We start from the raw sequence: 12,909 nt of genomic DNA on the forward strand, positions 1-12,909 counted from the left end.
AGTTCTTACAAGGCAAAGCTGAAAAGCCTCTGTCAAAGGGGCGCTAGGTACAATTGAAAGCCATAGGGAGTAAGGCTCCTAGCTGTCTTTTGTGTCTCTGAAAGTCTCTCCCTTTGTAAATAAACTCTCCTCATGTTCCCAAGCCACTAAATGAACCCAGGCACATTCTACCCTCAGCTGCATCTGTGCAGCCCCAGTAAAGTCCATCACCTGGGTATCACTGAAGGCAGAATCAGGACCTCTATGTTCTGGCTCAAAAAATAACGAATACGTTTCCAACTGAAAAGGATATTTGGAAAAACAAGCAAAAGTTTCCTTTATTTCCCAAGGGAAAAAATCTTGACGGTTCTTTGTTTCCCCTGAAAGAACTGAGTGGGCCATTGTCCGGATGGGGCTAATGCTAGCTGGGTGTAAGAGTTGGTAGCAACAAACCTAAAGGAACTCAGAGTCAATGTTTATGCCTAGTTCAAGGATCTGGCTAGAATTAAGGACCCGACTCAGCAAGATATTTAAGCAAATGCATAACATGACATCAACATGCACACAAGTTCTTTGCACACAAGTTCTCAGTCCTACATTTCTATGATTCTAAGAGATAAACCATGGGCCATAGAACAGGACAGAATAAGTGGAGTGAACAAGGAAGAAGGTAAAGGTTCAGAAAAGGGCAACTAAAATGATTAGGGGTTTAGAGAGGGTCCCATACGAGGAAAGATTAAAGAGGCTAGGACTCTTCAGCTTGGAAAAGAGAAGACTAAGGGGGGACATGATAGAGGTATATAAAATCATAAGTGATGTTGAGAAAGTGGATAAGGAAAAGTTATTTACTTATTCCCATAATACAAGAATTAGGGGTCACCAAATTAAATTAATAGGCAGCAGGTTTAAAACAAATGAAAGGAAGTTCTTCTTCACGCAGCGCACAGTCAACTTGTGGAACTCCTTACCTGAGGAGGTTGTGAAGGCTAGGACTATAACAATGTTTAAAAGGGGACTGGATAAATTCATGGTGGCTAAGTCCATAAATGGCTATTAGCCAGGATGGGTAAGAATGGTGTCCCTAGCCTCTGTTCGTCAGAGGATGGAGATGGATGGCAGGAGAGAGATCACTTGATCATTGCCTGTTAGGTTCACTCCCTCTGGGGCACCTGGCATTGGCCACTGTCGGTAGACAGATACTGGGCTAGATGGACCTTTGGTCTGACCCGGTACGCCCTTTCTTATGTTCTTAAAAGCAAGAGACAGATGCAGGAAGTCACATTTTTTTCAAATGCCTCCCCTTTGCCTAATTTCCGTGTGCAGGGGATGAGGGAGACCCAAATTGTAAAAATAACCAACATACACATGAGCAAACAACCCCCTGTATCCATAAAAATGAACTTGGAGTCAATTCCTACTCTGCCACCAGTAGCACACACTCACTGACCAGTGCTGGCAACTCCTCTATATTTGGTAATGGAATTTCATAGTGATCTGGAAATATAACGAGTTTGGCTTCATCTTCATACTCAACATCGTCATTGTTTAAATCGCCATTTGTTTCTAGATCTGCAAAAGAGAGAGAGAGAAGGGAAGGAGATGATAAACTGTTAAGGAAACTAAAAAAATCTTTAGACTAAAATCTGACAACTTCTCTGGGGTGAAAAGCTGAGGACCAAAGTATCCATCTTGAGTTAATACTCATTCACAATCACAGCTGCGCTAGCCACTGAGTACAGCAGACATCGTTGTATTGTTATGGACATTGCACTTTGGGAAGTAGATACGATCCTGGTATTTTTTTGGGTTACTCATTAAGAACAAGAACCTAATGCATTCTGGCAGCACCTTTCATCTAGGTCTCGAAGCACTTTACAAACACTGAGGCTTTGTCTGTATTGGAAAGTTTTAACCATTATATCAATATAGTCATACCAATGTGACCCTCCATGTGAACACACTTTTTCCAGTATAGAGTGGCTTTCTTTGGTTTAGCTTAAACCCCTTCCCATGCAACATGAACTAAACCAAAAAAGGCACGCGTATGGTAATAAAAGTGTGTACACTGGGGTTTGTACCTGTATAGCTATATAATTTACATTCACACCTTAGATTTTAGCAAAAACACTTTTCCCTGTAGACAAGAATAATCAAAGTCTCACATCATTCCCCATGAAGTATAACAAACAAATCAGGAAGGTGAAGTACAGAGAAGCTGAGGCCAACACTTTCAAAAGTGGTTTTTAAGTTTGATGCCTCATTTTTGGGGGCCCCAACTTGAGCCACCCAGATTTTCAGAGGTGTTGAGAACATGAACCTCCTATTCACTCCCACACCTCTGCCCTGGAGTTGTGGTTGCTCAGCAGCTCTGAAAATCAAGACCCACATGTCTCACATTATGCTGCATGCCCCAAAATGGAAATGCACAAAAGCAGAGGGCCTCTTGGGGAAATGTTGGCTGTGATTTGCCCATCAGTGGGTGGCCAACTTAATGATACTGAGCAATTTGGGTACGGTGAAGTAACTTCCCTTCCTAACCAATAACGGATGAACGTAGAATAAAAGCAGCTGATGGGTGTTGCAGTGACCGTTTGCCTACTCTCCTGGTGACTTCTGGGACACATATGAATACAGAAGATGATACACTGAGATCCACAGCTGAAAAGTCCCAAGTATTATTTATTATAGAAAATCAAATGCCCAAGATTAACTGGGTTAACATGTAGTAACATTTACAAGAGACCTGGGTGCTTTTTGTATCATCTTTCATTTCCCTTCCTTTATGCTTTGCAGATTTTATAAGATGAAGCCACAAAAAGGAGCAGCATAAGGAGAGTGACAAGTAAAAGCATGGCTGTGTTGTAGTTTTCATGGCAGTCAATGGACATTTTCCCAGCAACATGATGGAAGCAGGATCCATCTAGACATCAGGTTTCTACAGATCAGATACTGTCACAGGAGAAGAGAACATCTGGTCTGAGGTGGTGAATAGCTGACCCACGTTGGCCCTTATTTGTTCTCCAGGCACATACATAAATTTTACTGATCTATTTAAATGTTAAACAACCACTGGCAGAAACCACTGCACATGTGGAATGTATGAAACCTAGGGTAAGGTGAAGATGGAAGGTGCCCAGGTTAAATTATACCCTCTACTTATCCACAGAACAGTCACAGAATAAACAGCATCATTAGGAGCTTCTCCCAAACTCTCTCACTAAGGGTACGTCTTCACTACCCGCCGGATCGGCGGGTAGCAATCGAATTCTCGGAGTTCGATATATCGCGTCTCATCTAGACGCGATATATCAAACTCCGAAGGCGCTCCCGTCGACTCCGGAACTCCACCACCGCGAACGGCAGTGGCGGAGTCGACGGGGGAGCCGCGGACGTCGATCCCGCGCCGTGAGGACGGGTAAGTAACTCGAACTAAGGTAGTTCGACTTCAGCTACGCTATTCGCATAGCTGAAGTTGCGTACCTTAGTTCGACCCACCCCCCCCAGTGTAGACCAGGCCTAATACACCTTAATCAGACCTGGAGAGATCACCTCTAGGGACAACAATAATCCAGGCTCCATTAAGTCCATGGCTCTCTGCTGAGGCTGCCAAGCAAGGATCAGCTAGTGCCAATTGGGTTTTAATAATCTAAACACTTGTCTAATAACAACTGGCCCAACCCCACCAACCCATTGCACATAGGCTGAAAAGACAGCCACAGAAAGTAGCAACCTTTAGTCACTAGCAACCTGGGCAAGATTAAAATAGATGATCTAGAGCAGTGGTCTCCAAAGTGGGGTGCGCAAGAGGATCCTTCGGGCTGTGCGTCAGGAGGAGCGCCGCCGGAGCACCGCCGCTTTTTTTTTTTTTTTTTTGGAGCTTCGACAGTTCGACCAGGAGCAGGGGGTGCATGCTCAAAAAATTTTTACTGATGGGGTGTGCGATCAAAAAAGTTTGGAGACCACTGATCTAGAGAGGAGAGACTAAGCCATTACCAACTCCCTGGCTAGCCAATTCTCTCAATAATTCTTTTCCTTACAAATCACTTTCACAGCAGTCTAATATGGATCACCCAATAACTCCACTACAGCCAACGCTTCTTTAACATTTCCCATTTCAACCCTTGATTTTGAAGGAATTCTATGGATCCAACCACAATCCTATTTTTTTCCAGAATGCACCTAAAAATAACTTATCTGTTCTTAAAGAGAAATCAAACCAAACAACCTCAAGCCACTGAGGTGTGTGGCACCAAACCATGCTGAAGTTTAGTAATGCCCAAGATACTGACAGTGGCCACCATCCATAAGGCTAAACAGTTTAAACACAAAGTGTCTCTAGGTAATTCCAGAAGTGTTATGCTCCAGTTCCCCAAAGCAGCTAAAATATCCAGCATATATCAACACAGGTGTGGAGAAGGCAAGTCATCCCATTTGGAGCCTGTAACGATACATTTCAATCAGCCACCAGGGGGCACTGGAGGATGGCTTACTCCAGTGATTCTCAACCAGCAGTACATGTACCCCTGGGGGGGTACAGAGTTCTTCCGGGGGTACATCAAGTCATCTAGATATTTGCCTAGTTTTACAACAGGCTACATAAAAAGCACTAGCAAAATCAGTACAAACTAAAATTTCATACAGTGACTTCTTTATACTGCTTTATATAGTATACAGTGTAATGTAAGTACAATATTTATATTCCAGTTGATTTATTTTATAATTATATGGTAAAAATGAGAAAGTAAGCAATTTTTCAGTAATAGTGTACTGTGACATTTTTGTCTGATTTTGTAAGCAAGTCGTTTTTAAGTGAGGTGAAACTTAGGATACGCAAGACAAATCAGACTCCTGAAAGAGATACAGCAGTCTGGAAAGATTGAGAGCCACTGGCTTACTCTGATCATTGCCAATATCTTTAGACATCTGTAAAGAGCTCTAGCATTAATGATCTGCTATATACAAATAGCAACGGCTGGCTCTTCTGGGTATGGTGACCAGACAGCAAGTGTGAAAAATCAGGACAGGGGGGTGGGGGGTAATAGGAGCCTATATAAGAAAAAACCCCAAATATCAGGACTATCCCTATAAAATTGAGACATCTGGTCACCCTATTTCTGGGGGTAAGAACCAGACTGACACCACCCTCCTAGCAGCTCATTTTGACCAAGCCCAGTAACATTGACCTGACCTAGAGTTGAACCGGTAACCTAGAGGTGAAAGGCTCCGTATCCTATTAGCAATCAATCCCTTGACAATGAGGGTAATGATGCACATAAGAGTATCCTACCATTTTAGCTACAGTGAAGAAGGGGAAAAGGGGAAGTTTAATTTATCCTTTAAGGCTTCATGCCATTCAGATTGCTACAAGACCAGGGAATTACTTTCTCTCCATACAATCATCTCAGAAGCCTGACATACTGACTTCAAGGCAGCATGACAAAAAAGACTTACACTATTCCATCAGTGTTAGCGAAAGAATGAAGATTTAATTTGTGGTTCTTTGAAAAGGGAGTATGCAAAACCAGCACCATCTCACTAAACACTTCTGCTCCACGTGGCCAAGATTTGCAAAAGTGACTAGCCATTCTGGGTGCCTAACTTTGGGTGACTAACACCTTAAAGGGACCTGATTTTCAGAGGGTGAGTTCTCAGCACTTTAAGATGGGCCCCTTTAAAAGGTGTCAAGTTGAGCACCTCAAAATCACTAGCCACTTTGGAAAACCCTGGCCTGTGCACGTTCAGAAGTGTTTAGTTCAATGACAAAAATAAATTCTCTTTCCTTTTTATTTCCAGTAACTCCGCAGAGCCAACAAAGCTGAGAGACGGTGACTTTGTATATGATCCACAGAACTATTAACTATGTTCTATTATGAGAGAACAGGGCTGCCCTGGAGTAACTGTGGGTAGAATTTGCCTTCCACAATTGTTACTGGGGATTATGTGTGAGCAGGAAAGAACTCACTTGAATTTCAGAACTCAGGTTAGGTTTGGCAAGCCAGCAATTAGGGGGGGGAAATCTATTTTTTACTTGTAAATTGAGCAAATTTGATTTAGAATCAATGTGACGTGAGTGGCAAGGGATGCTGGGAAGCCCCTTTCCCACACAATCCCTTCCCAGGTGAAGGCAGCATTTCAAGATGGCTGAATACCATGAGCCCAGGAACCCCTATGTAGTAATGAGTTTACTTTAGCTCTGAGGTCTTACACAGCCACCAGACAACTGGTTTATAGCAATTCCGAAAGGCTGACACATTGATGCTGAACCCACACAGGGCAATGTATTTCCCTTCTAAGGGACCAGGAGCTTTATGAGGCTGTCATAGGCACAATTAAACATTGTGGTCATCAAAACAGAGCACCCACCGGTCATGAAGAGCATGCTGAGGGAGAGGACGAAAGGGAAGGCAAAATAAGCAATGCTCTGAGTGGAGGCCAGGCTGGGGTTGTTATTTTGGACAAGCAGTCAGCAGGGTAAATTTACCTCAGCCATCATCTGGCCCAGCTCATAAGCATCACTCTAGTGATAGCGAGAAGTGCACTGCCGCTGGCTGACTGAAAACAGCAGCTGAGTGGGCAGTTGGTGGCAGAGAGTGCCGTAAACTAAGCTACCAGAGGGAAAAGAAGGGAGAAACACTTGACTGGACATGCCCAGATTAGATTTAGATGAGTTACCAACTGAACACACTAATAATAGTGGCATAATTAGATCCCAGACAGGACCCCCAAACAGGATATCCATCATGTGATGCCTGTGTGTGAGACAGACAGCTCCCTCATAACACAGATCAATGAGTCTGCAACCAATACTGAGGCCCTACAAAGGGGTCTTGAAAATCAAGTCTCATTTGGGGCTCAGTCCTGATCCCATTGCCTTGAATGGCAGAGGCTCAGACCCTTGAACCTCAAATCATTCCTTCCAGCTGCCCCCAAATTATCATGAATGCAGCATTTGTCTATTCAGATAGCAAGCCATTTGGAACAAGGATTCTGTCCTCAGACATGTCTGTAAAGAACCAAGCTCACTACCAAAGCTATAGAAGAAATAGATAAATAATAAATATACTCTACAGCCATTTCATCCTGTCTGGTGAAAGGAAACCAAACTGCAGCCCAGCTGAGACTTTACAATGTTTCTCACTAGGATCCACTAAATCATTAACTATAAATTGGATAATATTTGCACAGTGCTTTGAAGATGTAAAGCATTAAGTACTATTTTTACTATGAGATATTTACCTCAGTTTAACAATATAATGGTTAATATAATCATTACTTCCACTCCCGCTGTACTGTGGATTTTCTTCAACATTACAAGTAGGCAAAGGAAACTAAGCTAACAAAATTAAAATCTCTAGTTGTATTCCTAATAATGTTAGGGTTAGTTATACTGATTTAATGTAAGTATGGTTGTTAACATGTTTTGTAGTCAGGGTTCCCTTCCTATGGCTCTATTTAAAACAACAAATTATTAAAACTGCAATATTTGTAAACTGTTATTTTCTTTTCATTATATATGCTGTCTGTCCACCTTTCTGAATTTCACTCAAGCTTGGGTAATGAAACTAGAAAGTGACAATTTCACTCACTTCTTACCCCATTTCGCTTTTGGTTCTCATGTGCTGCCACAACTCTATTGTACTTAGGTTCACAATGCTACAGGGGAAATGTTTAAATCCTCAAATCACCATTTCTATTCATAGAGTGGTGTCTGTATTTTGTACAATCACACTTACAGGAACACAAAATCTAAATATTGAGCCACAAGCTAGCTGACTGAACCCTTTTAAGAAGGTGGTAACATTGCAAAATAAATAGACAAGTTAAAGATATCCTTATTGAAAATAGAGCACAAGCACATTTTGCCTGCAAGGTCCTTATGGTCTGGAAGACTAGCCACATTGGCTTCAAATAAGTTCACCGAAGCAATTAACCAGATGTCATCAGGGAAAGCTTGAGACCTTCACACACAAAGTTCACACAAGGACATTTTTGCAAACTCAAAGTAAAGATTCTCTCTTCCCTTCCTAGGCTAAATTTTGTTTCTAACTTAGACAACTGGCAGCACACCCTCTACCATGGCTCTTTTCAGTGTTTTGGGAAGGAGAATCTCATAATGGTTTGATCCTACTAATTTTTCAGATTTCTTCATTTCCATTCTATTCTGAGAGCAGCAGTTCTGGAAACCATTCTATGGGAGTTTTAAAGATATGTTTCTAATAAAGGAGACTGGAAGGGGTTTAATAGCCTTAATAGCTTTATATCAAAGAGGATTCTAACTAGCAGTGCAACAGGTGTCCAAACTAGCCTGACTGTACAGAAAGCCAGCTTCACTAGGGCTGCTTGGAGTCACTCAGATCAAGACACCCAAAACCTATCTCAGAAGGTCACCTGATCATCTATTGCAGCCCCACTACCTGTGTGAGCTAAGACTGGCTAGGTATATGCATTGGCTGACCAATCACTGCCAGTTTGGTGTCAGCCTCTATCATGGAATTCTGGGTTCAGATGAGCAAGCAAAAGCAGCACATAAAGTTCTGTGATGATGGAAAGTCTGGCAACTCAACACAGCTATGAGAGAACATCTAGTGGCAGCATGGCCAAGTGAATAGGGGACCAGACTTGGAGTCAGGAGATCTGGGTTCTCTTACCATCTCTGCTACTGACTCATTGTGCAACCTCACACAATTCACTTAACCTCTTACTCCTTCAGTTCCCCCATTTGTGAATGGAGATAATCATGTTTATTTACTCACCTTTGCATCCATAGATCTCAAAGCACTTTACAGAGGGCTATACAGGTGTTAACCACTGCTGTAAAAACACCACTTAAATGATTAAAATGAGACAGTATCAAGAGAGTTTCAGTTCATCCCCAAGCAGCAACAGCTGTGCAGAGGACTATGAAGGAGGACAAAGCCCAGAGGAGAGCAGAATCTCCACAGATGCCTCAGATCCATAAGGTCCTGGAGTAAACAGTGACAATTCAATGAGCCAAATTCATCACTGGCATAACTCCCCTGGCCTTCAAGGATTAATTGGAACCAAGACTGTTGGAACCTCTGGAACAGCTCTAACAGCATGGGATCAGAATAGTCAAATGCAAGGGCACAATTTAAAGAAAGGGCACAAATCCTAGATCATTCAAGCCCCTCTTCTAGCAACAAACTGCAGAGGAGCAATGGTGCATCACTCCTGCCCCTCTTTAAGCCATATAAAATGCACATGCAGTAAATTAGCAATAACAAAATTTGGTCCTGTGTTTCTATGAGCCTTTTTTGTGTGCATCACATTCACATGTGCATTACTAACACTGCAAGGCAGCCCTGCTTGGCAGTCTGCTTTCTTTCGGAAGCTTATGCAGCCACTCTGTAATCGTTTAGTGTTAATTGAAAATTATTCTGAATATGAACTGCTAGCAACTAGCATTTAAACCAGTGCCTGCCAACTCCACTTTAACAGCCCCTTCCTCTTATCTGCAAGAGAAAGGGGGCCTTCATTTGTTTATTCTCCTCTCACTAACTTTCCCTTTCTTTTCTCCAGGCGCCTTTTTCAGAACTGACTCCTGACATAAAAATTACTGAATCCATCACGATCCTCTCAGCAACACATTCCACAGACCAAAGCAGCTCCAGTGGGATGCCAAGCTATTGTTCCCCCTTCCACTATAAGAGCTGGCTTTTGCTACGAAAACATTTAACCCCTTCACCTCAGGAAGAATTACTTAGCTACTTTCAGTAGTGATTATGGCTTCTATTCTCTCCCCACCCCATGGAAGGCATGAAAAGGAAAAAGTACACAGAAAATGCACCAGAAAAGCCCCAGAAATGGGTAGATTGGAGCTGATACTGTAGGGTCCCAATGCATGAGTTTATGGGGTCCTAACGTTTCTTGGTTGATGCATAAATCAACTGATATGTAGGACAATTGCGGTTTGATGGAAAGATGATTAGAGGCAGATGAAGGAAACTCATTAGGGATTTCCTGTTCTTTCCCTCACTTCCTAGCTTTCGTAGAGCAAGGAGTGATGTTAGGCAGATAGAATTGTGTAAGTGTTATTAAAAGAGGTTCAGTATACATGTACAGTTATATTTACTCTGGACCAGAATGGGAACCCCTTACTCACACTCATAAGCAGTTACCAATAGTTCCACAGAAGTTAATGGGACTACTCCTGAGAGCGACAAGCAGGAATCAGGGATCCCCAGACTGGCCCTATATAAGCAGTTAATCCAAATTAGCATTTTATAAAAGCAATATACTATGGTGATGGCGCACATGTAAGTAGACAGACAGGTGTCTAACAAACCCTAAGCAGTTTGAGAATACCTGCGAGGCTGTTTTGGGATGATCGTTAATAATATTTATTTTTTTTACCGGAAAACACTTACAAATTTGTAATCTTTCTACTTTGAACAGTTTTAAAAACAAAACAAAATAAGGCAGACATGCTGGAGCGGCAGGCGTACCCAAATGCACATGAATTGGGGTTAGACACAAGGACTGTGTGAAAGCAGCTATTTACAATACCTAAAAATAGCATTGCGTTCCTCCTTTTCGGTAAAGCTCCACCAGATGCTCCTGGTACCTTCTAGAAAGAAAAAAAAGAAAATATACAGTTAAAAATCGAACCTGTGAAACTGCAATAAGTGAACAACAGCCTCATGTCGGAGCTTCCCGACAGGTAGAGAGGCCAGTGTGCATTTGGTGTGTTTTCAGGGTAGGGATGCACAGGTACAAATTTAGTGCTGGTAAAAGGTTCCAGACTCTCAACCCTGAACAGCAAACCATAGAACACATACAGCAGGGGTAGCAGAAGCATACGCTTCCTTCATATCCCTCGCCAATGGGACTCGACCCTGATCCAGTGGGACCACCTTCGGAAGCCAGAGTAGTTTATTCTCTATGTCCACTCACTCCCCTCTGTCAAGTGAGTGACCAATTGTGATAGCACTGGTAATGAGACACACACACATCCTAAGAACTGGATGGGACCATTATGTAATTTCACACATACTCCCACACCATCAGATGTCAACAGTGCTTAATGACTGGACGTAGACTGGACATGATGACCCAGAGGTGAAAGACTCTGCCTCCCATTATCAATCCACGTATAACAGCCAGGAGGGCCCTGCTGGCCCAACAGACTGTTATGTAAAGTAAATAATCTAAAATAAATGCTTCTTCAATGAGGGCCTGAGCCTGCGCCCACTGAAGTGAATGAAAGTGATCACAGTGGTCTGTAAGCGTTAGGGGCTATGCAGAAAACCAATGCTAGGCAGACTGGTTTAGTTTTAAGATGGCAAAAACCTACGAGCAGAGCACAGCTGTGTGCCAGGTATTCCAGCAATAGAGCTAATTTCAATTTCAGGTAGTGCTTTTGCCAATTCAAAGTGCTTTACAAAGCAATGGGAAGAATACCAGCAGCACCATAAGCGTAAAAGCAAATGCAACCACAACTCTTTCTAAGCTATTCAGAACCATGTACTGTTAAAACTTCTTTAGTGATTTGTTTTTTGTGGCTATTGTGCCACCAGCATATCTTTTACAGCATGTAACATAATGTCATGCTACTTTAAGTGGGATTTGTTTGTTGCTTTTTTATTATTTTTTTAAAATAGTAAAATTAGGATACAACAGGTGGAAAGAGACAGGCCCAGAATCTGTCAACCTAGGAAGAATTCATGTGTTTGTCTCTGCTGACAGGGAGGTGAAGAGTTCACATATTTTGGGTGATTCTTTCTGCCATGTAAATAAAGCTTCGGCCAAAGAGACAGGCTAGAATCATCAACAAGCTTTCACACCCCACAGAAAAGTTTTCCATTATCAGAAAGAACACACACCAACTCATGTTTGTCGGCTACACTTATCAAAACAACAGAACCTACTGTTCAGATTTATCATACTGATTTTTTATTTATTCACCCTGTAGGCAGGGGGAATAGCCACTAGTATTAAAAACTAGCTCGTTTTCTCAATGAAATGTAAATGACAAACAGAATTATGTAGCATCTTTTCTGATTCTTAAAAAAAATCCCTGATCTACTACAAAAAGCAGCAACGGCAGCAATATACAAAACAGATGGTTGCTCCCCACCCCACATCTCCCACACTATCTCAGTGGTTCAACTAACACTGGAAAGAATTCCCACCACTCCATGTGTGACCTGCAGCAAGACATTAAGACCAAAATTTTCAAGAGTGACCACTCACTTTGGGTGCCTCCATTTTTGGCTGCCTAACTTTAAATATCTCAGCCTGATTTTCAGAAGTGCCAAACACCTGCCGCTCCCACTGAAGTGGTGGACAATCAGCACTTCTGAAAAAGCAGGCCCAGGCAGTTTGTGCCTTGCTTTCCCTATCTGTAAGCCGGAGGTGATAACTTTCCTCCCTCACAGGCTATTACAAGCATTAATTAATATTTGTAAAGCATTTTAAGACCCTCCAATAAAAGGCAGAATCAGTGCGAAGTAAAAAAAATGAGGAGTCCTTGTGGCACCTTAGAGACTAAGACATTTATTTGGGCATAAGCTTTCGTGGGCTAGAACCCACTTCACAGATGTATAAGTACAAAATACAGGAGCAGGTATAATTAGTAATAGGAGTGCTATGTTGGTCTCTCCATGTTACTTGAACTAAGTGTCAGGAACCTTATTTGGCAGCTCTATAAATCGCAGATCTGTGTAATGAACCACCATGTTATCTATGTTCTCACAAGAGGGCCCATCGCTATCTGAGCACCTGCCATGTAGCAAATCTTACCCTTCCCAGTGCAGCGCAATGGTTTCAAAAGTCACAGGGCCTAAGGCAGAGAGAGCACCCAACTGAACACTGCCTGTGTTATATCCCTGCCGTGCACAGTTCTGGCAACACAGCCATTGAGGCTGCAGAAGAGTGCCTGGTTTTTAAATCTCAGAAAAAAATGACTAC

General features: G+C 42.3%; 1 protein-coding gene across 3 annotated transcripts in view; it reads right to left on the bottom strand.

Moving 5' to 3' along the window:
- USP13 (ubiquitin specific peptidase 13) overlaps positions 1 to 12,909 on the bottom strand; it is a 77,789-nt gene that overhangs the window by 41,456 nt on the left and 23,424 nt on the right. For all 3 annotated transcript variants that reach the window (XM_039487849.1, XM_039487848.1, XM_039487850.1), the window contains exons 3-4: positions 10,507 to 10,567; positions 1,427 to 1,548 (exon numbers count right to left, since the gene is read on the bottom strand). In XM_039487849.1, coding sequence (XP_039343783.1) covers positions 1,427 to 1,548; positions 10,507 to 10,567 — 183 coding nt within the window. The remainder of the gene's footprint in view (positions 1 to 1,426; positions 1,549 to 10,506; positions 10,568 to 12,909) is intronic.

The sequence above is a fragment of the Mauremys reevesii genome, linkage group 9 (assembly GCF_016161935.1).
Source record: "Mauremys reevesii isolate NIE-2019 linkage group 9, ASM1616193v1, whole genome shotgun sequence".
In the NCBI taxonomy this organism is placed as follows: Eukaryota; Metazoa; Chordata; order Testudines; family Geoemydidae; genus Mauremys; species Mauremys reevesii.